The sequence below is a fragment of the Plutella xylostella genome, chromosome 26 (assembly GCF_932276165.1).
Source record: "Plutella xylostella chromosome 26, ilPluXylo3.1, whole genome shotgun sequence".
NCBI lineage: Eukaryota > Metazoa > Arthropoda > Insecta > Lepidoptera > Plutellidae > Plutella > Plutella xylostella.
The window spans coordinates 5,559,084-5,586,159 of NC_064006.1; the positions used below are offsets into that span (position 1 = coordinate 5,559,084).

At 35.3% G+C, this 27,076-nt stretch overlaps 2 protein-coding genes across 4 annotated transcripts; one reads left to right on the forward strand and one right to left on the reverse strand.

Annotated features, from left to right (window-relative positions):
• Positions 1 to 10: 10 nt before the first annotated feature.
• Positions 11 to 7,783, reverse strand: LOC105392673 (E3 ubiquitin-protein ligase MARCHF5). The gene is made up of 4 exons (XM_011564342.3): positions 7,387 to 7,783; positions 5,654 to 5,899; positions 3,429 to 3,619; positions 11 to 2,563 (listed from the first exon to the last, which is right to left on the reverse strand). Exons 1-4 carry the CDS (start codon positions 7,597 to 7,599, stop codon positions 2,179 to 2,181), a joined length of 1,035 nt encoding a protein of 344 aa, XP_011562644.3. The 5' UTR covers positions 7,600 to 7,783; the 3' UTR covers positions 11 to 2,178.
• Positions 7,784 to 8,000: 217 nt separating this feature from the next.
• On the forward strand, positions 8,001 to 26,932 carry LOC105392672 (solute carrier family 10 member 6). Of its 3 annotated transcripts, none has more exons than XM_048630599.1 (11): positions 8,001 to 8,149; positions 17,343 to 17,521; positions 19,335 to 19,490; positions 20,689 to 20,819; positions 21,358 to 21,477; positions 22,387 to 22,561; positions 22,914 to 23,176; positions 23,575 to 23,649; positions 24,062 to 24,173; positions 24,706 to 24,781; positions 25,537 to 26,932. In XM_048630599.1, exons 2-11 carry the CDS (start codon positions 17,359 to 17,361, stop codon positions 25,628 to 25,630), a joined length of 1,365 nt encoding a protein of 454 aa, XP_048486556.1. In that variant the 5' UTR covers positions 8,001 to 8,149; positions 17,343 to 17,358; the 3' UTR covers positions 25,631 to 26,932. The 3 variants fall into 3 exon arrangements, with proteins under 3 accessions (XP_048486556.1, XP_048486555.1, XP_048486554.1); XM_048630598.1 differs by lacking the exon at positions 8,001 to 8,149 and adding an exon at positions 10,484 to 10,576; XM_048630597.1 differs by lacking the exon at positions 8,001 to 8,149 and adding an exon at positions 16,790 to 16,943.
• Positions 26,933 to 27,076: the final 144 nt, after the last annotated feature.

The window sequence follows — 27,076 nt, forward strand, 5'->3', positions numbered from 1 at the left end:
AAAAAATTGCTAAAAATAATTAGATGTATATTCAGATACAACTCCAATCACAATATTAATTAAATAAAGTAGGCACAAATATAGGATCTAGATTTAATTTAGATTAGCAGCAAATCTAAGAAAACTGTTTTTGAAAGTCGTAGATCCAAAATTGTGTGAAACTCTTATCGATCTCATTTATTTTGTAACACTCTAAACATAATTATGCCTTTATGATTTGAAGAACTATTTTTTAAATCACAAAACTCATGTATACGCATCTAAAGTTCACACACTTCACTTCTTTAAACCCTTCATATCTACAAGTATTTATAACTATCATATTTATTAGAAAAAAAAACAAGTAACTACCTATTTAAATTTTAAAAATAATAAAGCACAATTTACAGAAAATTATACTATTTAACAGGGTATTATAGAAATGGGCAACAGAGTTGTATTTAGTAATTCCTTGAGAGACGTTTTTTTATATAATTAATATATAGAGTAGCACTAACTATAACTATCCATTGTCATTGAAAATGTTATTTTCTTTTTAAGCTGTAAAAATAACTTCTCAAAAGGATAAAATACAATCATTTCATACGCAACCATTTTCTCCTCTCAATTTAATCAATATAATAAAAATAAACATCTTCAGAGTATTAAGGGCTGCGTTACAAGAATTAAAATAATAATATGCTTTATAGTATTTCACCAACCAGCCAACCACTGCCGTAAATATATGATATATTTACAATGGTAGGTTACACACACTCACGCCTTGTACTAATGTACTCCCTTGCGGGGTAGGCAGAAGTGCATTGCTGCACCCACTTTTCGCCAGTGTTATGTTTAGTCCCAATGTAATAGGGGGCGAGCCTTTTGCCATTTTACGGGCACATCCATATATTTACAATGGTAGTTTAATAAACAATAAAAATATGTGTTAAATGCTAGCGAAGACCAATGATATTAGGTAGATTTTCTGGAAGCTTCTAAAGTTTATAAAAAATGATGCAGACAAAAGGGCACTACAATACATTATTTACTTTTAAATTAAATATAAATTATGTATAAAAATAAAGTTACTAAGATTTAAAGCGCATATACAAAGATATCCAAAGTAAAGTCGATTATATTTAAATCAACTAAAATACACACAGATAAAAAAACAATAGGATAATGGCGACGTGGAAGTAGTAAAGAATATTTACAAACCTACGCGACCAGAGCGAGATGGTATGAGTCCGTCCGCCATTTTCTTATTCATTCTTTATCTGCGCGAGTTATATTATACCTAACTATATCATTTGCATTTCTTTATGTTTCTACAATATTTATAGTAGGCCTTATACTTATAAACAGTGTTTGGAGTTGATAGTGATCTCTGTTCAGCGATGATCTTTTCACCTGGCAATAATATGACAGAAGCTTAATCACATACCTACGTAAAATCACTCTACCTACCCCAATCATTGCTTATGGCAGTTTTGCACCTTTATCTATTATCACATCTACCCCATAGCTATTAAACCTAATAAGTACACTCGCAAGCTATCAAATAGCCCCAATTTTGCAAAACATTTTATTAAAATGTTATCACAATATTTACGTTTTCAGTTATAACATTCTGATGCGCTGTTACTTTAATATTGCAGACACGGCATCATTAAGCTAGCCTTTTCCGTTTAGGAATAATTTGGTGCTATGTCACTGGAACTTTTTCATTGCTAGCGAGTGTATATTCGTTAGTCAGTGAGGAATGCTTGCCGTTTGTTGATGATTTCATAGCACTGTCATGGACTGGATACCTACGTTCATGAAAAAATAACTTTCATAATAATGAAGACTGATTGATATGTTTACGTAATAAACATTGTCATGGTAATACATTCAGCACCTCGGAAATCAACAATTTAGCACAACACAAATTGCAGGTCAAAAGTCATACTTGAATGTCAAAAATAGGTTATATGCTAACTATATATTGCATAATCGACGAGTAGTAAGCAATGGAAAGTTCATACCTGTCAAACTTACAGAACCATACGTTACTAGCAGGGGCACCTCAAGGGACTATCTTGGGCCCCTTTTTGTTTCTCACTATTATGTAACTGTACAAACTATGTCAATCATCCAGCTAACCCATTCCTTTCGTATCACGTAAATTACCTGTTTCACCACCGAACAACGTACTTAGATGATCTGTTCCGAGTCGATGTCTCGATAGCTGGACACTGTGTCTGTGGCAGTGGAGGCGGTTTTCGTTTGTCTGTACAACTTCAAATTAGATTCGGTGTAATCCAAGATTTTTCTGCTCGAATGCCTGATGTACAGCATTTGTTTGTGGTAGATTTTGAGGGCTCCTTTGAAGGTTATGTATGTGAGGCCACCGAGGATGGTTCTATGTAAATTGTTGTTGATAGACCGGAAGAAGATTTTCCCTATGATGGTCGAGATGGTTGGCAAGAGTAGGGCGGAGCAGAATATCCTGGTTGGAGAGAGATGGGCATTGGCAGAGGTGACGGAAGCTGGCGAGTTCGTTGACCCCGACACGACGGGGCTTCGGTCGCTGTCCACACTGGAAAGTATAAACAGTTGATGTTAGTTTTTAAGATTATTATTCATTATTTTATAATAGATGAGATTAAAGTGTTATGGTGCTCTTTCCAACATCCAACCGAGGATAATTAGAAACTGTTTAATTGACACAGTGACATCAACATAAACAAGATAAATAAAAAAAAACCTACAAACAGGAACTACGGTATTACAGGATTCCTTGAGAGGCCTATATCTAGCAGTAGATGATTACGGGAAAATGATAATACCTACTTATTATCTATTAGCTACTGTTTCGCGCGAAATGTATAATCTGAACTCAAATAATAATAAATACGTGTTTAAAACAGGTCGTAACTGGTAATTATATTTGTACAGGTTTTATGAACTATACAATTCCTGAATTATTATTGCCTTTTAAATAAACCATTACACTTCCAGTTACTCACAAAACAAACAACAATGTTTGAGTTTGTTAATGTTACACGGTAACGTTTTACTGCTACTGTGCATTTAAACTTTACTGTGACGCAAAACATTTTATGTCCACTGAATATCGAAAGAGAATATTAAAATCTACTAGCAACAGCTAGCTGATAATGATACAGAAGGTGCATGAGAGGAGCCTCTCCAAGTGACATGTTACCTTCACAACTGACGACAACATTTATCCCTTCACCACGCTGACAAACCCTAGTCCAGCTCTAGTATTACCACCGACACGCTAAATTAAGTTCACCGCACATATGTAAGTATAAGCGTAATGGGATCGCCTCCTTTTCTTCTGTAAACCAGTAGAACGCGAGCTCGCAAACGCCTAATTGACTGAAGAAAAAAACTTTTTCATTGCTCGTGAGTTTACAACAGGCCATGACGCTACTCACTTCCCAAACGGCAACACGTACGCCAAGGCAGGCAGCTTGGCGCAGTACTTGCGCAGACACAGCAGCACGGCGTCCTCCCAGTTGTACATCTTGCCCGTGATGAGCGTCACCGGGATGGTGGGCAGTAGCACGAGCAGGACCAGAGGGTCGGCTGACTCCATCATCTCGAGGCCTTCGCGGTGACCTACCACCTGGGGAGGGTAGATAGATAGAAAGAATTAATAATACTCTTTATTTGTACACCAAAAACAATAATAAAATTAGCAAGCTGTAACTTAGTTAGGGTACAAAAGACGTCTTATCACTTAAAGCGATGTATGCCAGACAACCTTTGGATAGATGGAATAAGAAATTGAGTTTGCGTGCAGTGTACATGTTAAAAGAAATAGAGTCTAATTCATATCCTACACTAGAGATTAATGCTAAGTAAGTGTTAGGTAGGGCTACGGTTAAGTAAATACTGGGGTAGCATTTAGCCAATATTTTTCCTTGTATCTTTTGACACTGGTACGTACCATGGAAGATTGTGTAATGAAAAACATCATAAATTATTATCTTGAGCGCAACCCGCTCCTTTTCGGGTTATACTTAACATAGGTAAGTACCTATCTACTTTTATTACATTTTATTCATTACATGAAAAGGTAAAATGCCAAGCATGAAATATACCTCCAGTTTATTTATAACCTAACAGCGTCTAGCTATTTATTATTTATTTGATGTACTTTAGTACCTACGTCATTTGAAAAATGCAACAAATACATGTTGTTGTCATGCAATTTCATTCAAGTATCGTGGGTATCAATCAAATGTGATAAAAAAACAACAATAGGTCTGATATTATCTGAAGCAACTTCAAAAGAATTTTCAGTAGAAAAATCTTCGTAGTTCAGCCATGCATGATATTTGATATTAAGTATAAGGATAGGATTTTTACAGATATATGTAGATGACATTAATTTTATCATGGAATTCCCATGGGGACATATTATTATAGAGGTAAAGTCAAAGCAAATTTCGTGGGAAAGAGCTAGTAAGTACCTATATGGAAAGCTTGTTGGTAATTTCAACGCAATGTAATCAAAATCAATCACTAATGGAGTTTACATAACTTGTATGACAGGCGATTGGGAAATCCTTAGCTTTGTCGCTATAACAATAATTGCCTACTCGCACTTTCTACAAGTGATTTCACAATGATTTTCTAAATACCTAACGGCCTATGTAGTCATAAATGATTGGAGAGATAAATAGGTTCCATTCCAGGGCAAGTATTTCTGGGTATTTGGATTTACGAATAGGTAACAGCAGCCACCCAAGCAAAGCACCTGCGTAACCCGCTATGTAAAAACATACATGTGTTAAGAAAGAAACAATAATTTAGGGCGCATGCTTTCTCATCCGTCGCATCGTCGTAGCAGTGCACGGGGGCCCTTATGGCTTAACGGCTGCCATTTTCAAATTGTTACTTTATGTGCGCGCGTTATACCTACAAGACGGACAGGTATTCTTTGTGACGATGAAGTATTCGGACATTTTAGCGCCTCGAGAGTAACAGGACAATTTATTTTCACACCTTTACCACTGACCTTTACTCAGTACAGTGACCCACATTCTTTTGTTGTCTGCACAAATATGGATTTATGCTGTTGGTTTAAGACCCGTGTGACCACTTTAACGGTATGACCTTAAACATGAACTTAATTGAAATATGAACTAGTTTTTTACCGCATTTTTTTATCTGCGATGTGTTTATCATTGAAAACTACTCATTGTTATCTCCTCCTCTTTGCTAAATGTGTTTACTTTTTAACTGATGCTTGCTTTCGTATTTTTCTACATTTTTTTTTTTAAAGCGCAATAACATAAAGAATTTACCATCATGTAACTTATTTTCTTTTTTCCTCTTCTAATAAATCGTAAAAGAATGGAGGTAAACAACTTAAACGATATCTTGGTATCGTTATCTGGGTATGCAGTATACATCGTTATGATCGCAAATAATTAAAACGTGGAGGAAGTATGAGTAGGTATCTAAGTGAGTACCTACAGTGTATAAATTACACGATGCCGTGTTCAGGAGGTCTACTCATTTCATGCAACGAGATAGTCAGTTTTAGCCTAGCAGGACTCCGAAACTTCAAACTTTCTTATAGCAAAACTAACCCTACTCCTAATAAAAAACCAATTTCGTCTTGTTTTCAGCCAAATAAAAATCCACCAACCTGCATAACAGTAACTGCTCCATACGTGATAGCGATCCAGTAGATAGACCCCAGCAGCACACCCCCGGCTATGAACGGGCAGACTTTGTGTGTGATCTCCTCCAGTGTGTCCAGAAGGGCTACGAAGGCTCCCATGGTCGGGAACACCACTATGTACTGGGCCTTGCACTGTGGACACAGGACCTTGCGAGTGATGTTGCCGCGCTGCTTCTCGTCCACCCATCTTTGGAGGCAGCTTTGGTGGACCTGCAGGTGATGAAAATTGTTGGTAAATTTCTGTTACAGGTATGTGAATGTGTAGTACATAAGTAGCTATACAGTTTATCATCTTGTCTCAAGATTCTTGAGAAACTAACAACCCAATGTTTGAATGAATGCTGCTAGGTGGTTTGTATCTCACAAAGGTAACTGCCAAGGTACAAAAATGTAAAACTACTTATGAAGTTGAGTGCACCTACCAAGTACCTACATAAATGAAATAAAGGTACATATTGTATCCAACTCACAAAGTGAAAGTGCTTGTTAGAAATAATGTAACTTGGAAAGTGCACTAATATGTTTCTATGTATTGAGATAAAATTTCTAACATAGTTGTTGTAAGTTAATACAGCAAAAATCTCTCTCAGAATGTATACTTATCAATGACTCAGTATGTTTGTACAATCTTCTGTGTTGCTGTATGGTAATTGAGACTCACATAAAGGGTATTTCTTATCCTGGTCAAAAGCTATAACTCAATTTATAAACAACACAATGTGAGTGGAGGTTTGGTCACTGAGTTTACTTTCAGAAGCCATTGTTAACTTGCACCTGTGATAAGTTGTTGAACCCAATGTTTCAACATGCTTGTGAAAACATCTCATTTGTCATCATCAACTTGACGGGTGATATGTTGCTTTGTTAATAAAATAAACCATTCCTGATATAATTATGGTTTGTACTTAAACAAAAATGTTGTTTAGAAAAGCTATAGTCAATGGTTGCACAAAAACATAAGGTTTTTTTATTTTATTTAAGTTATTACATTTTATTAAATAGCACACAGCTACAATCCAATGATGGCCTTAATTAGTATGAAAATAGATAATAAATACTTACACAAAATGTAACATAATAAATCCATTATCAGATTAAATATAAGTGAAATCCACCAAATATATAAAAACAAAAGTACATTGAACTATTATGTTTGTTACTTATTACCCAAACTTACAGCATTATTTAATGGTATATGCCCTTACGTATGTTAATTTACTGATTGTAAGTTCTAATTTGAAAACCTACCTTTCAATTAATTTATGGTATCTGTAATAACAAGATGTTTAAGTAACATGATTAATAATGAAATTGAAAACCAGTTAAGATATAGGTATGTTGACTTAACAAAGACTAACACTTTCACTTTTTACTTTAGAATCAGATAAGTAACTACTTCTTCTTCTAGGATAGTTTCTGTTCTTGGATTCTACTGAAAATACCATCTGATGGTTTTCCTAGTGCAAATTTCCTGTAATCCTTGTTTTAGTAATCTAACATAGATTATAATTATCTAACCCCAGTTTTGTATATTATTTTACCCACTAAATTTAATCATAGCAATTTTCAAGATCATAAATGTAAGTAATTTTTATTTCCTAGTTGAAAATACACGAAAAATGTGGTTATGTTTATAAATATCAACTTTCTCGCGCCCGTCAACCTTGAGGGAAACAAATAAACACGAAACGTCTTACCCATTTAGTGGTGCCGCTACACTTGCAGGGCTGTACCCAGGCCGCCAACCGGTCGTCCGCTTCCGTGGCGAAGCAGACCCAGCAGGACCTCAGGTCTTCATCATCCACCGCCAGCACCTGCGTCGTCGTCGTAACCTCCGGATCACCAGACGTTTTCTCGTCATTACTCAAATTATTCGACATCACTACTCCACCGAATTCCGCTATTGGCATAAGAAGTTCAAACGTACAAGATCCGAAACATAAATTTTAATAGCAGCACAAACAGTTCAATTAAGCTACGCGTATATTTTGAAAACAGAGCTCAAGGAAACAATTTGTTAGGATATTTTTGTAAACGTCTTCAAGGACGGCCTATTTTTGAATGAATTTTATTTGAAGTTTTACTGTCGAGAGTTTGACGTTTATGTTGACTGTCACCTGCCACTTTGACAGCAACCAAGGCACATAGATGGCTATACACAGTATAAGTAGTCGTATCTCTACGAAAACTCGTGACTATACACGGTACAAATAGTCGTGCGTGGTTCGATCCGATCGTGAAACAAAAAACTCAAAGTGACAGCTTTTATTTATCTGTGATGTGATGTGATCATTAAAAAAAATAAAGTAAAGTTACGAAAGGCGAGCAAGGTGTAAATTTTATCAAATCTTTTTTAATTCTAAATAAATGTGTTATGGTAACTACAGTTAATATTGCTCAAGTTAAACCATAATTTGTGCCAAAGAAGAAGCAGATTTGTAGTCTGAAACAACCCTACCCGTAAGTTTTATTCACATTTTAATTATTGTGAAACATGAAATTTTATAACAGTTAGTTATTCATTAATTTTTCTCGGATTTATAAATTGCAACCTTGTTCAATGCAATTCAAAAGTTTGTACCTATGTCAATGTATTTTAGCTGCATAACTTTCAGGACGTCCTTCTGTTATTGAAAGCCAATGTAATTCTTTTTACGTAACTTTCCAACCTACTATTTTACCTTGTAGGTAACTTCAACTTTCGTCTTCTGTGACACTCAGTAGTTACTTTACCAATAACCTTTGGTAACTGCTATCGGTATAATCTGTTTTAATTCCAGTGTTCAATATTATCAAAAACAAGCAGGCAATGTGATTTTGCTGTAGTGAAGGTCTAAGACTATTCTTTCTTGTCTCCAGGTCTTCAGATATTAAAGTCATTACATTATTATGAATGAATAATGTAATGAGATAAATATCTTATAATCTTCATTCCTTTCTCAGTATTACACCTGTTGCAACCACTTGTTATTGCCCAACTACAGTAGTATCCTATCCTTCATTGATGATGTTTCATCCATTCATGTGGCTTATAAACCCTTACTTGTTGTTATTATAGTCATTATCATTAGCCAATAACTGTCCACTACTGGACATGGGAGCTGGACCTCACTCGGGAGATATGTACCTTGTTGCCACAAGGTATATAAAACTTCCAAGTTCATAGACTGTACCTATGTATATTTTAGCTATGTTGATGCTATTTATACCTATGGTGCAGGGGTAATGGACATACCATACATGACCATGCTATGCATGACAGGTTTTGATAGGAAGAATAAAAATAAGAACAAATTAAGTTTGAGTTCATTTATGTATAATCCTATTCAAATGCTATTTGGGTTATGTAATTGAGCAGGTTTCCTATAGAACACAGAATCAAATCAAACACCAACTACAGTGGTCTCCAGAGTCTCCACACTAGGCTAAATGCCTGTCAAGTGATGACCTGCAGAAGATATTATCAAAAAAGATTAATACACAGCCACCAGGTGTCACCATGTGTTCAACAAAAAGAGTCCCCTATAACAAGCCACAATGTTGTATTACAGAAAAATGTTATGGCAAACCATCTGTGAACAGGACAGTTATTAACCTAATAGCATTTAAACTAGATAATACACTTTGTCAAAAAAATACTCTTAGCAATAAGGCCATGTTCCATGTCCATTGTTCCTAGTTTATAAGTTTTTTTGATATGTTTTGCTACTTGTTGTCACCAATAAAGTCATATTCTGTTCTATTCATTAGCAAGTCAGGACAATTTCAAGTCTTCAACTTAAAAATATGAAATAATCAGTAGGTATTCATTATTATTGTTAAAAGCATGGCTTGTATTTCTTTCTCAACTTCACAATAATCTGGTAGGTACACTTTGTTACACATCCTGCCAGTTAAGTTTCATAAAGATTTTAAGTATAATACCTTTTGTGGGTAAATTCGGTCTGACCCCATAAATTTGAATGGTACTGAATGTAAAATATTCCCATTGTAAGCCTTAGTCCACTTATCATAAAGGTTATTTTTGCTTAAATCATTTAAAAGGTAGTGACTGTATCAAGTATATTTTGCTTTTATCTGGGTATCAATTTAAACTGGAAATTGAAAAGAGCAGTACACAGATGGTTGGTCATTTGTGAAACGATTTATGATTCTAGGATTTTTTTTTTAGTATTTGCGGTAGCTATGCAATCTTAAAAACGCTATGCTGCAGTGCATTAACCACCTTTGCACTTGTTTAGGCATAATAATAATCACCCAGATCGCAAATGGCAAAGCAATCCCATACCAGTTTATTTTCCTTTAACAGTTCCGTTTAAAAATACCCACACAACAAACTTCGTCAACAGCTTCGATCACGTTAGCACTAGATATCCTTGAGTTAAGTTCGCAAGGGGGGACTACGCTCACCGGACGAGACGTCATTCAGTTATTTATTCTTTATTATCGCCGGCCAGTAGGTTAGCTCGAGCGCGCTGAGCGCACGTTCCCGCGTTTTTTCCTTTCGAATTAAGAACCTGTAGAGCTATCCGGAAAAAACGCAGCGCATTCTATTCGATAGTCTATTCGAAAGTGCTGTCATCCTGTCAACAACAAAATGGCGGTGTATAGATTTGCGAAAGTTTGACAGCTATCATTCCATAGGTCATTGTCAGAATAATATTATGTACTCTGTGGTCATTCTTTTCGAAACTCATTCGAAAGGTAAAAAGTGTTCGAAAGTGCTGTCAAGTTGACAATAGTCGCACTCGAATTCGATTCTATTCGTTAGCTCGAATTTTCATGATACGGGTACTGAAGCTGGCGTTCCTATTGGCTGTTTGAACGCTACTTTCACCTTGTGCCGTTGCATCACTCGTGTGCCGAGATTGTGCGGAGTTATCTGAGGTGAGCTTGTTTTGTGAACGTGCTAGCATTCATGTGGGGACAGTCTCACACTGGATTGCGATAGGTTTGTTATGATGTCGTAATAATGTTGCTGCTGAGATTTATTGATCATTACTTAGGACTAACTTGCTCAATACATTATTATTAATGAAGCAGTTAAAGTAATTGATATCTGAAGCTTATTGAATATATCTTCAATAATGTTTTGATCACAGCCTATCTGGAAACCCAGCCTTAAATAATTATTGCAATTTTTGTTGTTAATGATTTATGAAATCTACGTAAATCAGGTATTTATTATGTAGGTACTTATGTAATGGTTTCCTAGTACTACTTCATTAAATAGCGTGACAAGTGAAAACAGACTATTACAAGGTTAATTTAACAAAACAAATCAAACGTTGCGAAAACTGAGTCACTCGTTAAATAATACAAAACAAAGCTATACATAACAATGTACCTATGTAGATACTCTATAAATAATGTAAATCGCAATTATTTATTTTATTTAGACGCATAAATGTAATATTTGCCGGCGTAAATGTTGCGTTCGGTGTGCTAATGTTAATTTATGAAAAAATAATAACTTCGCTTCGCCTTCGTTTTTCTGTTATAATACCTATTATGTATTAATTTGTATGGGTATATTAACTTATTGCATGTATACTTACCATGTTTCATGGAAATCCGTTCAGTAGTTTATACGTGATAGAGAAACATACCTAACTTACAAAATTTCGTATAAATTTATTCAATAATATTACGGGCACATCCAAGACCCGAGGACAAATATCTGTGTTTAAACAAATATCTGCCCCAGCCGGGAATCGAACCCGGGACCATCGGCTCAGTAGTCAGGGTCACTAACCACTACGCCATTCGGTCGCCGGCCCGCCCCCTATTACATTGGGACTAACATAACACTCTGGCGAAAAGTGGGTGCAGCAATGCACCTCTGCCTACCCCGCAAGGGAGTACATTAGTACAAGGCGTGAGTGCGTGTGTGTAATATTAGTAGGATAACTACGCAACTTATTCCAATCATATTACACTGATCGCTGTGTAGGAGGTCTTACTCTTTTTATTATTCTGAGATCGTTCTTGTGATTTTATTACATGCTTCAGTTTATATGCAGCGAACGATACCTATTTTTTATTTACTCAAACACAACCAGTGCTAGAAATTGCTTTACGAAAAACCGAATACTTCTCAATATAAATTATTTAACCTCAGAGTTAAGTATTCGTTTGAGAATTCTATCATGCCACATGCGGTGCAATGCGGGCATATTTCCAAAACAAACACCTTTGGTTCTTCAGCTTTAAATACAGTCTTCAGATATTTGACAATAATACACTCGCGAGCATATCATATCAGAATATATCATCTAAGTATAAAATTTCAAAGTAATATTGTATACAGGGTTATTGGTAAGTAGACCGGATCCTTTCAGGAGGTGATAGAGGAAGGCATTTCCAGTTGATTGAACCCAATAATGCATTATCCTAAACTTAACCATTTCTAAGATATTTAATATTTAAGGTTTTATAATTTTTTTGCCAAAATTTTATGCTTAAAAAACCAAAAATAAAAAAAATCAATCATATTTCAATAATTTTTTTGGTTGTTTTGCATAAGTAACACCTTAATAAAGTAATTAAAATAATCAAATGTGCATTATTCGACTTAAATTAGACATAATACCTCAAAATAGTTAAACATTTTGAAAAAATATTCAAAACGCAAAAACTAATAAATTAAATTAAAAAAGATTTTCATATTACATTTTTTTGTGCACTTTAGCTTAAAACCATGGTCAACTAATAAGCTTTCAAACAAGATAATTGAATACCAAATCGATTAAGGTATCACCAAGATATGGCCAAAACAACCAGCACAGACGGACAAAATTCAACAGGAAAACTAACAAAATAAGCCCAATTTAAAGGTAAAAAGTGTGATTGTTTTCAGTCCTGTTGACTTTAGTATGGAAACCCCTGCTGAGTTTTCTCCGTTTTCTCTGGTTGTTTTGGCCATATCTTGGTGATACCTTAATCGATTTGGTTTTTAAGCTGAAGTGCACAAAAAAATGGCATATGAAAATCTTTTTTAATTTAATTTATTTGTTTTTGCCTTTTGAATATTTTTTCAAAATGTTTAACTATTTTGAGGTATTATGTCTTATTTAAGTCGAATAATGCACATTTGATTATTTTTATTACTTTATTAAGGTGTTACTTATGCAAAACAACCAAAACAAATATTGAAATGTGGCTAGTTTTTTTTATTTTCGGTTTTAAGCATAAAATTTTGGCAAAAAAATTAAAAAACCTTAAATATTAAATATCTTAGAAATGGTTAAGTTTAGGATAATGCATTATTGGGTTCAATCGACTGGAAATGCCTTCTTCTATCACCTTCTGAAAGGATCCGGTCTACTTACCAATAACCCTGTATATATATAATATGTTTTAGTTGGTTATATTTATACGCGCTGTAAATATACTTCAATATTGCAGACTGCATCATAGTAGGTAAGCTATAGCCTTTTCCCTTTAGGAGTAATTTAGTGCCATGACCCTAGAACTTTTTCATTGCTCGCAAGATATCTCTTAGAAGTTTGCAGTAACCCATGTGTAAATACCTAGCTTAGTTATATGCTAATGTAGTAACCTACTTTATAAATAAACTATTAGATATTACGTAGGTAAATATTCTAAATTATCTGTTTGTATTCGTAACGTAAGCGTGTAAATCTAAACTTGAACCAAATCCTACAAAATGCATACATATTTAACTTTCAAGAAGTACGGTTAGTCCGACTAATTGTTATGTAAAAACATTCCTTCCAATACATTCGTATAGCAAGTAGCAACTTTATTTATATTGTGATAAATACCGTATTCGAAAGGCCCCACCTAAGTTTAGTGCTTTTTGGGTCAAAAGGTCCCTCTCTATTTACATTTTCATCGCTGCATAATCGCCCAGAATACAAAACAAACGAAACTGTAAAAAGTATAAATAAATATAAGTCATAGTATGTAAGCAAGCAGCCCAAAAAAAATTAAGCTATAAAATATTTAATATGGATTTGATTAGCATAGAGCTTCTGGCAACCTTGCTTATTGTCTGTAGCTATGCTGTAAATCTGTAATTTCATTTCTAAAGTGGCTTGTGTGATTAGGTTCCTACTTGTTTGACTGGAGTAAATATTATGTACTTGAATGAAGTGTGCTTACTTGATTCAAGTACATACTTACTCCAATTTTATTTAACTAGGTCGGCATAGATAGGGTAATAAGGATGTACTTATACAATAACTTTCAGTACCTAACTGTAAATATCCTTGGATGTAAATGTATTATTTCACCACAATGCTAAATAAATAACAATCACAAGGTATCTTTGTAAACATAGGAACCTAATTCCCTTGAACTTAAATATTTGGGCAGCAATAAAAGGTTAATCGATGCATTTATTCGCAACACGAGTGGCCCGAGCACGCAACCCTTCATGTAGTCTACAATAGTATACATTGTAGTCTATGTAGTTTTATTGTTATTACAATGAGCCCTGGACAAGCAAATATTGACCTTTTAGTCATTTACTATTGTCTATTGAGGTGGAGTTCCTTGTGCAGAGAAAACAAAAGTAAGTCGTAGATGAATAGTTGTTTTGAATAATCACAGTACTTTTCTGTTAACTACTTATACTTAAGTATACTTTTTACTTACCACCTTGTATCTATATATTTTGGTTTAGGGGGGTGTTTGATTATCATTCATAGGCTCCAGTTTCTAAGTACGTATGTATATTTCCTGTCTACTATTTTGTCACCAGGTGGTCATTGTAAATCGATGTAACTATACCGATACAATAGGTCGTTAGCTAGCCCAAGGAACTACCGTAATTCGATATTTTAGTGCCCACCTGACTGTGAAGTGAACGGATGAAACCTTTTTGTAGTAAAGAAGTAACTACCGGTATTGTATAAGGTATAGTTCGGTATAGAAAATGATACCGTTGTGGTAATCATATTGGGTCTACATTTACCTGTACTTATACAGTAAAATAGATGGTTACATTTTCTCACTATTATTAAGTTTCACTAGTACATTCCGTTTACCTATGACTTCCTGCAAAGATATGGCAACATTAGTTTATACTAGATATAGTATGTGGTTTTATGAAGAAAAAGAGTATCTATATCTCCTAAAGTTCATTGATTTGTAGCCAATACCCCAATCCAACGTTCTATACTTATCTCTATAGTTTATGCAAGTACCAACCTCCTATAATGATATTTATGTATGTAATGCTCTCACAGCCGACATGACTTCTGTACGTAACTTCTCACATCATGACTTGAATGACCTACGCCATTGTTATTATTCTTAGGCCCGGTGCAACGTGATTGGTTCCCGGCCTTGACTGAGAATAATCGGCGTACATTCACATGCCTACCTGCGCCACTGTCGTACAGAAATAGCCCCTATCACGTTACGTAAAGAGTCATTTGTCGTTGCATTCTCGATTCAAGTGTTGCCACCTCGACAACTGATAATTGGGATACGATAACCTCTTAATTGAAGATACGGATATTTTTATTGAGAAGGTTTTGCTTTCGTTGTAACGCGGTTAGTGCTTAGAATTTTTGTAAGTTCCAAAATTATATTTAAAAAAAATAAGTAAGTACTTTCAATGTTTGTTAGAGCAACTGGAAAAGTTATTGTACTTAATGCCTATGTAAGAGTTATACAAATATAATTGTAGTGCACAGGGTAATTAAATTGCAAGTTAATTGCTTTTGTCAAATGGTGGTAGACCAATTTTATAACTATCGTTTTTTTTTTAATTATTCTAATTTTTACGTTGAATAAAGATGGTAAAGACGGAACACTGATCATAATGAGGATTAGTTTGTGTAAAGTATAATTTTATAACAGTTGATGGTAACTATACAAAATAAATAAGTACTGGTAATTACTGATAATTACTTTCTTATTCAAAAAAGTGAACTAAAGAGGACTGATGATGGTGATGAAGAAGACAAAACCTACCTAAACCTAAACCTTTGGAATAAATTTTGTTATCAAAAAATACTGCCTATCTCGTTTTAGTTCAACGTACCATTTATTTATCTCGTAAAAAAACTCGTTTTCGTAATAAATATACTTAAACGTACGAATTTATTTAGGTATTCGTGTTAATTACTGGTGCATCCTGCTGGTTAAATAGTGAATTCGATGCATTGTTTTCAGTACAAAAGAAAAATCCTGCAAAATATTATGAACATTCTTTATAAAGAGGAATGATTTGTATTCAATAAGCGTTAAATTCTGAATAAATTATGCGGCTTTCATGTTCCGAGGCTAAGAACTGCTGATACTTACTACCTTTCCTGTATTGCTCGATCGCTTTTACGCAATTGAAGTACCTAAGTAAATCATTTTTTATATATTTATTTATTTAGCCAATATACTAAATTTCTTAGCCAAGTCTTTATAGTCTTCATTCACTGACCCTGCCAAACATTTCATAGTTTCTTGGTTGGTTGGTGGTAGGTTTTAGAGATGAGATTTAAACCTCTGATCACCTTCATACGTTTTGTATACATACGGAACCTTTATAGATTCTGGACCTACAAGTCAATATATCAATCATGAAAGCTATTTATTAATTACATGCTACAATTTATTATTATCGTCTTATCAAATTACGTGACTTACATCATGATATAGATATTTAATGTTCATCAGCCATTCATGTGTTTGATGATGTCCAATTATTATGCTAAGGCCAAAGATTAAGTTAAGTCAGATAAGACAGAGTATTGACGTCCTCCACTTATTGCTAAGTGCTAATAAGGACGCATAGAGTAGGGATACTATTGGACTAGATAGGTTCTTCAGGATCACATACTGTAGTTAGGTACTATGAATGATAATGAAATATAATACATTAGATACTGGTCATAATCTTCCTTTTTGCTTTTCCGTTCGTTGTCCGGTCCAAATAAGCTGGCAGGGGAAAAAAAAATATCACCTAGGTATATTTTTCAGTAGCCTTATTAAACATAAAAAGCCATAACATCAGACTTAGACACATGCATGTTTATGTTTTTGAACCTAAAGGTAATATACTACAGAACCCAATGCAGTACAATTTAAGATAGTACATACTATAACGAATACCCCACGTTGGCAGTAATAGACAGCTAGGTATGATTGTTGTGGATGTCGGCTTAGCTCACATTAAGATAAGCACTTCTGATAACAGGCGGGTTACTCTTTGCCCCGTGGTTTTCGCCAGTTTCTTTTAAATCGAACTTGAGTGTGTGAAGTGGCTGGTTGTGTGTTAACTCAGGTATTTTATTTACCTTGTCATATGTAATTATTTCTTAACTCTATGGTGTTTTATAATTGAACAGCTGATTAAAGTGTCTGTGTTATTTTATTAAAGTAGTTAGCAAATAAATGAATTAAAAACTTTTACATTTAGAGACATCATCCGATTTTTGGGGGGTTTTTCATGTTATTAGAAGTTTTAAGAAATTAGACGGCTACACTTTGGCTTTTATAAGTCAATCTCTAATTAATATAGTGAGATCAATATTCTAGAGATCGAATACCAGCCGAGGTATATAACTTCATATGTGTCTAAAAATTGTATGCAAAACCCATAAAGCCATTTGGGAGTTTTTTTTTTACTAACAATTTCCCCTTCCCAACCCTTAACTAAACTTTCATCTGTAATTTGTTCCAGAGGCCACTGACCCACCATGTGTCCGATATGGCCAATGCACCTCGTGGTGCTGTACCTGCTGGCGCTGTGCCCGCTGTGGGTCCTGTGCCAGGCGCTGCCAACGCTCTCCGCCGGCTTCCAGCCCGCCGACCTCACCGTCAACATGAATGAGTACTCGGACGTCAATGTTACACTCACTGGTGAGTTGTTACAATATATGATGATACAGGGTTACCGAGGCATTTTCAAGTGTCATGCAGGTAAGTGCTGGAACAAGATACCTCCGCCATGTGTCTAATATGGCCGATGCACCTCATAGTGAGTTCGCCGACGTCAACGTTACACTCACTGGTGAGTTGTTACAGTACAATACATGATTACCGAGACAGTTTCAAGTGTCATGCAGCATGGTGCTGGAACACCATACCTCCGCCATGTATCCAATATGGCCGGTCCTCCTCATAGGACTGTACTTCTGGGCAACATTAGGTGTTATGCAGGACTTCTGAGGCAGTTATACCTATGATGCAATATCATGCTAGTACAGCATTTTTTGGTCGTGTATCTGAACAGTGTATTGTCTATAGATCATACAAATGCCATAATGTTGGAGCTGCTTATAACTAACTACATGTGATGATTTGATTTAGATCATAAAACAATCATTCAAATGTTTATCCATACGTAATCTCGAGATGGATCACAATTATTGCCCTGTGTTATATTTATTATGTGTTATCTACACAAATAAAATCGTAGCGAATGATAAATCGAACGTGAGATATGTTAAACAATCGACGTTGATTAAAATAATGATTAACATAATTAAACTAAATATTCTTGCGACTGGAATTCCCTAGTGTAAATCCCTGCAGTTAATCACTTTCATGATACAGATAGAACGTATACTCGTATGTATAACATTAAATAATAACTGATCTCTTGACACTGCAACCTCGAAGACTTAATCAATGCTTCGATAACGCCCAGCTACGATTATTACGTCTTATAACGTAAGAGACTGTTGATAAATATTGGTAATCTTTCTTACTTTAATAATATATTTATCGTAGCTCAAATAAGTTTCAAGTATTTTAACACCAAATGATGATGTTATGAAGCTGTGTTATGTTCGTTTTGAGCTGTGAAGCAGTGTATTTTCATATGATAAACGTATTGTCATGTAAACTCAAGATAAACGGACGACACAATGTTATCACAAATACTAGACAGTCGTGACTTCAGCTTTGAATTTACATTTTGCACTATAAATATGTATTGTTAGCAGACACAAAAATTTATAGAGATAAATCGTAATTTTTGTAGTAGGTACTATTGGTTTGCTTTCCGACTATTAAAATCAGCCCTTAGGTAATGGACAACACAAAACAGTAACCACATGTAGATAATAATAAAAGCGGAGCTAAAATTTAAGTCATCAAAAGCAGTATCTGTGTTATCGTATTGTTGGTAAATATACTAATCAACCTGCATTAGAAATAAAAGTACCTACCGTAAACATTTGCCTCCCGTTTTTCTAGATAAGATAACTGTCCTAATTCCTATGCGACATACATTGTTGTAGCTATTTATGACATGCATAGATTTTTTACTTTATTAAACGCCTCGAAGTTTACCTACGTCTTTACCTATAATTACCATTAACCCGTAATGGTCCACTGCTGAATGAAGTCCCCTTCCAATGAGTGCCATTCCACCTGACTGAGGCGTTACCTCCCAAATTCAAATTATACACGAATACCCTCAGCCCAAGGAACATAAGTAGGTACTTGCTTCAGCCTTATCTAGGCGAGATACGACGTCAAGTTTCAACAGTATAACCAATCTATATCTAGGTATAATACCTGTAATAATGATTTTTGACATTCCGCCTCAAAGATGGGTCATTAATGTCATTATGCGTGATATAATTAAGGGGGTAACCAAGCCAGACTAGGTTACTAAGGACTTCTCCGAGACTACCTCATCAGCTAACCCTCAACTCGTCCCCAGGTCTGACCCCCGAGTTCATCGTGGGCGACGGCATCGCGCTGCGCACGGCCGACCCCCACGTGGCCTTTATAGAGGAGCATACGTACCAGTTGACAGAGAGCGATATCAGCGAGGGGAAGTGGAGCGGCAGCTTCAAGGTTCTGGGGAACTTTCTTGGTGAGATTTTATGGAATTTATTTAATAATAGATAAGTATACAACAAAATAAAAACTTTTAACTAACTAGTAGAAACAAAAACTACCTACATGTCTAAATTTCCGAGTTAATAAGTAAGAGTGTTTGCAATTGCGGTTATTGCAACGTTTAGCGCACCAATAGAGGTCCTGAATAGTTTATCCATTCTACATACGTTTGCCAGAGAGTTCCACAAATACTGAAATCGTCATTCTGAATAACTTTTTTGGTAAAATGACGCGAATTTTGTTTGGTTTTTTGATCAGAATGACTAATTTGATAGCTTCGTCACCCCATCCTGGCTTACAATACAAGTTTTGTCAGATTTTAAGACATAGTAAGCCATGTGGTAGAAGGTTCATGGAAATCTAGTTACCGTCGAAGGTTAGTTAAGTTCTTAACCCACATTACAACTACATACATATCGCAATCAATCAAGCTGACAGGGTAATCTACTTGTTACTAGATTTAACGAACAAGTTCCCTTTAATTAGTTTAATGTTTGATCGATTACCGGAATTTCACACCCACTTTTCCGTAAAGTACCTACTTACGTATTTTTTTTTGTAAATATTTTGATTTCCGTGTCTTGTCGGATGTATGTTGTACTTACTTTAATTATTATGACCCGAATATCAATGGGGGTAATTACTTAAAATACCTTTTGACCCTTTAAAAGTTTCCTTGCTCTGGCATTTTGTAAATCAAGGATTTTCATTTTTGGTCCAATGTGAGTTACTTTAACATAAATCTTAACAGGAAATGTCTTATTAAATAACGTGTCATACAATCTTGTAGAATCTCGTGGCTTGTAAGTACGGTTCAAGGACATTATAATACTGATGTAAATTGATATCGCATACAGGTATTTTAATGTAATACAAAATAATATCAAGTAGGTAACTAGAGATAGTAATAGTATCGGTTTACAGAATTTTTTTTTTTTGGCTGCTAGAATAAAGAAATACATTTTAAATATAATATACCTACATATTTGCTCTAGAATTTTTCATTCACCAGTCAACTCCATCTTAACAGAAAAATTCTGAACCATTTACGGTTTTTCCCTCCCAGATCGCACAGACAGCATACCATAGACCTACATATATTCCAGACTGGCCTATAATAATAAATAATTTAAATCTTTCGGTCCCCAACAATAAACAATTTGTCTTCCCAGGTCGCACAGAGGTGCTAGTGGCGGCGGTGCGCGGGGGGTCGGAGCGGCTAGCTAATGGCACCCTCCCCGTCACCATAGTGAGGCCGCAGCGAGTCATAGACACTGTGTTTACCTCCAGTGTCGCTACCTTTGTAAGTAGACAACACCCTGTAGTACTCTGTACTCTTTCATCATCACGACCCATCACGTTCCCACTGCTGGCTGGGGCACGGTTCTCCTTTCAATGAAGGAAGGGTTTAGGCTTAGTCCAGTAGAAACAACAACCGTACTCTTTCTACAGGTTTTAATATACCTAGTTGCTTTGTTTTAATAACTTTTCTCGCATACAAAGAAAGGCTTTGAAACAAATTGTGTGCCGATAATTCGGAGAACAATGTTGAACTAGAACTACGATGATTTTGGCATCGTAGTTCACACAGATATCAGCAGGTGCAGTTATTATGTCTTATTAAATTTCTCTTACTATTGCACTGCTGAACAAAACCCTCAGTCTAGGTATATTCCTATGGTAAACTTGCTAACGCCACCCCCTCTGACTACTTCCAGACAATATCCCGGCTAAATCCCAATAACTTTTACATTTAAAAAACATTGGTAGACTTCTTCACGCTACTGCCACTGAATACTAAATCAAAATAAATTTAAATAATGTTGTTTTCCCCCCGCCAGGTGTCGCTGATCTTCATAAACTTCGGGTGCGCGATGCACTGGCCCACGGTGAAGGAGGTGATCAAGCGGCCGGTCGGGCCCGCCATCGGCATGTTGGGGCAGTTCCTGTTTATGCCACTCGTAAGTAAAGATATAATATATATGATGTGGTTTACAATATATCAATTGAGAAGCTGTCGTATAAAAACTTTTAAATACCGAAAATATTTATTTGAACTAAAATTGAGGAGAAAGGTCGAAGGCAAAGGGAAGAGTCAGCTTCTTTTTCAGACTTAGCGAAGTAGGTACAAATATGGATTTTAAAGCAGTTACACTGCCAATGAGTAAAATAACTCTTCAAGTGTTACCTAACGTTTTATTCACTTCAGGATGGCTTCCCCTAATTCATCGTTCGTCAGACATAATCAAGAAGCAACAAACATAGCATTGTCACGTCTTGTAATATTATTATAAATTCTTTATTGCACATAAAAAAACATTGTACAAAGGCGAACTTAATGCTAGTAGCATTCTCTACCAGTTAACCTTTGGTGATGTCGAGAAAGTGGTTGGTAGTGCGATAGGCTGAGAGGAGAGAAGTTTATCTACTTAAAACGAAACACAGAGATATACTTACTTATACATAATAACTACACAAATTATATACCTACATATATAAATATATTCCTACATTATATTATAATATACCTAATACATACTAATAATACAAAATATACTAAACTAACTATAATTTAATATCATCGTCATCAAATAAAACATAAGTATTTAAAATCAATTTCGTTGATCGTTCTGCACTTGGAGGTAGTGCTGACGAACTTTGGCCTTAAAGATGTTAAAGAAGATTTATAGAGTAACCCTAACGGTGGGCAGAAGCGCATTGCTGAGCAAATAAATGTTAGGCCATTTCGGGCACGTTCAGGACCCGACAGAAAATATCTGTCAACTGCCTGACCTTTACTTTTTTGTAATATAAAATAGAGCATAATTTTTGTCACAGAAACGCTAAAATTACCCCTATTTCCCCCCCAGATGTCGTTCGGCCTCGGCTTCCTGATCTTCCCCAACAACCCGGCCATGCGTCTCGGCATGTTCTTCACGGGGGTGTCTCCCGGTGGAGGAGCCTCCAATATTTGGACGTTCATACTGGGAGGGAACTTGAATTTGTCGCTGGCCATGACTTCGATATCTACGCTGGCTTCTTTTGGTGAGTTTGACGAGGTTTTAGGGCTTTTAGTGTAGCGTTCGTGGATAAAAAACAATATAACTATGGTATCCGTGAATAAAGAATCGATATGACGTTGGGGCATGGACTCATGATCGTTCAAATTCTTGGTCGTAGTTTGTGGATCGTAAAGGCCGCCATTTTCATACTGCTTCTTTATCTGAGCGTGTTGAATGCGCAAACTGTGGTTAAAACATCTATTTTACATACACAACCCATGCAATAAACTCCAAACCTATTTTTTTTTTCTATTTAAGTCTCTTTAAAAATACCCTTGTCTATTTCCTCTTCACACCCCTCCCACACAAATAAACAACATACTTTTCCTTTCCAGGTTTCATGCCAGCGTGGCTATTCTCGCTCGGCCAAGTGGTGTTCCGTAACGCGAACATCGTGGTCCCCTACACTCGCATCGCAACCTTCGTAATAGGTCTCATAGTGCCGCTATCCATAGGCCTGGCCATGCAGAAATACACGCCAAGATTGGCCGCTTTTATGGTCCGGATTCTGAAGGGATTTTCGACGACTTTGCTGTTGTTTATAATCGTGTTTGCGATTGTTACCAATTTGTACATTTTTGAGCTGTTTACTTGGGAGGTGAGTTGGGTTTTTGTTTTGTTGTTTGAACGTTATGGTTAGTTTTTCTGGATAACATTGCTGAAAGACTTAAACCTTAATCAAAAATAGCTTCTCAATTATTACTTTTAGTTCAATGAACTAAAGTTGAAAATAAGGTTAGATCGAAATTTTACATTGCTTGTGTTGTTGCATTGCATTGTTTCATTATTTAAGGATTGACATCCTATGATATATCCAGATAGAATGTTATTAATTACATGGAGAGATACATTTAATATTTTGATAATAATACCTATGTACAGCAACAATAAGTAAAAGAAGAGATTAAGTAGTTACTGTAAATCATAATTAACACAATTCTTTTCAATATAATACATATATACAACATAATACAAATATAATATTGTTTGTTTCAGATCATAGTAGCGGGCATGGGCCTGCCCTGGCTGGGCTACGGCGCTGGCTACCTGCTGGCCCGCATGTTCAGACAGGTGAGCAGAAAACCACTATTTGATCATGAGTATCTAAGTATGAGAATGCCAGGTGGGAATTTTTACACCGTTTTAGAAGTGAAAAGTAACGCAAATTCAACATACTAATTGGAGTTTAGTTTTCACTGATGAGAACAGTGAAAAAAACTGACCTTAAATATACAGACCACATTACCATAGTAAATTGTAGTTGCCTAGCTGTATGCCATATGTTATTTTTTTGCTAGCGCCTGCCGTGTGACTCAATACTTATACATGTATAAACAGTAATAGTTGAGCAGTTCTTCTATAACAATGTTACGACGTAACCCCATCACTTCACTAATACCGACAGAAAACTGCAATTCCTAAAAAAACAAGAAACTTTCTACAATTTCTATACAACTTCTTTAATTTTTCTTTGACATTCCAGTCGCACCCGGACTCGCTGGCCATCTCCATAGAGACGGGCATCCAGAACACCGGCATCTCCATCTTCCTGCTGCGGTACGCACTGCCGCAGCCCGAGGCCGATCTCACTACAGGTATGTGTTGGTTCATCATGAACCAACAGTGGTATACCGCTGGATATAGGCCTCTCAAAAAGTGCCATAATTTAAGTATCTTTAGTATTTTAATGACTTACAAGTTTAGTCTTTCATAATTCTTTATACGCAATACACATTTTTAGTTGGCAAAAATCTGCATACATATTTTGTCAAAAGTTTGATGGCGGTTTCTGCTAGAGCTAAAACGTAAACTTTAATTCATAGTATTAGAAATCGATGCACCGATTTTATCTTTAACCTTTTAGACGTGTTCTTCATATTCTTTGCATAACATTGACAAACACATGTAGGGTTTGTCACCGTGGTGAAAAAACTAGCCAGTCAGAATAGCAGTCATTCGTTGACTACCTAATACGTATCTGTATAAAGTACAGTTGATACGTCACTCGGTGTGACTTCCACCTCGCACCTAAGATGTAAAATACATCTATGTACCCCACATATTAAGCTAAACTACCCTATTGCCGACACCCTGAATGTTTATTTAATTGAATATTTTCGTCCACAGTGGTGCCGGTGTGTGTCGCCATCATGACACCAGTTCCCATGACGTGCATCTACGTCTATCAGAAGATCAAGGCCTGGTTAGTATACTTTTGTTATTCGTAATAGCAATGTTATCATTGAGCACACAGAAACAACATACGTAGAGAGACTAATGTCGACGGAATGCCATGATTACACAAAGCATATACGCATTAGTAATAATATTCAATATAACATAAAACATTGCGGCCCTGTCTACCAGTCTTCACTTACTCAATGATATGCATTAATATTCTTTAGTCTTATATGCTAGTCTTGTATTTTCTGTTCTATAATAATTTAACTTTCTAAGCTAGTTTAACAAACCAGTTTGAATGAATTTAACACGAAACTTTGAGTTTAAGTTAGTAGTGAACACCATGTCAATTGAAGTAATTACCCCTTATTGTTTCATACCTGTCTACCCCATCACATTCACAACAGTACATGGCTAGGTATGTTTACAAAAACATAACAATTAATAATACCTAACCAGAGCACCAGGCTTTCCTAAACTTTGCACACTAATATTATTTGTTACCATTCTCTTTTAAGTTTTTTTTTTTATTTATAACTTTTTTAGCTTTGCCTATGATTAACAAATGTTAAATAGAGAAATTAAAAGCCTAAGCTTTGCCAAAAGTAAATTGTTAAAGCATAAGACTTGCCAAAAATAAATGATACTTTTTGTTATTTGACGTCCAACATTTCCATAATAGCAAGAACTTTATCTACGAGGCATAATAATCTGTCAAAGGGGCTACAATACCTATGAACGTGAAATGTCAGACAATAAATTCCGACTTCCTTGCAGCATCGAGAGTCGCAGACAGCACACAAAGATCATCGATGAAGACCTACAGATACCAGACTCTCCCAAACTACGCGTCTCCGTCATCGACAAGTAAAACTGTGTGAGCGGGAAAAAAGATTCACCATCTCTTTCTAACTAATGAGTGATGAATCTAAAATTTCGCTTAGAAGAACAAAACGCATATCAAAATCATCAATTTGAGTTTTTTCCGAGCTGATCCAATAATTTGCACAGTATAACCGGTAACTGCCACTATACATTTATCGTTTATACAGGGTTTGCTTTTGCAACACCCTGTAGAGTATTTACTTACTTATTTTATTATAAAACTGTCGATGTTTTGATATGTGGAACAACTTTTTGATATTTTTTACAGTCTTTGTATTCGTGTAGAAAAATGTGTACGTGAAGAATAAAATAATATATGTTTTAGATGAATGTCTTGTCTACTTAAATATACAACTCGAGTATTCAGTAATACAGGGTGAAGTTTTTACGTTTTTAAGCAATAAAGCTTGATATTAAAATGTTTGGAACAGTAATAAAAATGAAATTATATAAGTAGGTTAGATTTTTCTCGTGGCAAGCCTTCATATGTTTTGGTCTTGCTGCTCTATTTATTGAAACGATTGAAAGATATTATGACATTCCTTTGTCAAACTAAAGAATGTATATTTTCACCTATAAAAGAGCTCACTACACCTGTTATTTTTACCTGTTTTGTATTTGTTAGATTTTAGTTGCTTTTTTTATTCATTAGCACTATTCAAGGTGTTTGGTTGCATGTAGATCTATTAATAGAAAACATTGTGATTCACATTGTTGGCCAAATGTTACGTTTTGACTATGAAATTGTTTTGTAGTCAGTAAAGTTTAGGCCAATATGTGTTAGTCGACCCTATTGGTGTAATAGCCTTGGGTTTCGATTCAAAATTCCGTTTTATTTCCATTAGCATTTAGAAGTTATTAGCAATCATATTAGCTTTTTAGTATGTCCGGAATCGTGCTTATAAAGGGTTAAAATCTGCTTGCGATGCAAAAAGGGTATACTAAGCCGAAACCAGCATGTGAAATTCTGATTTCAGATTCGGGCTTAGATGCAACATGCTTTATGTTGGTTTCGGCTTAGTATACCCTTTTTGCAACACCCTGTATATTCTAAAATTGTTCCCATTTGGGATTACAAAGTTGTGGCTAAAAAGATTTTGACCCTCTATTGCAGTGATCTCTAGCTGTTTGAGCAATGTTCTCATACCTCGTTTTATAGGTGAAACAGATATGGAATTTGTTATGTAAAGTGACTGAGATCAGTATTGTGTTGAGTTGTGATTGAAGATCAATTATTATTACGTTGATATTATTAAATAAGAATCTAAATACACGTTTATTGTGAAAATTTATGTTTTTCATTGAAAAATTATTTTACCTACTTTGTTTGTAATATAATATAGAAAGGGAAATTTAGAAACCATAAACAATAAAATAAATATTTTATTTCGCAAGTACACATAAGTATTAGTAGAGAACCAATATTACATTA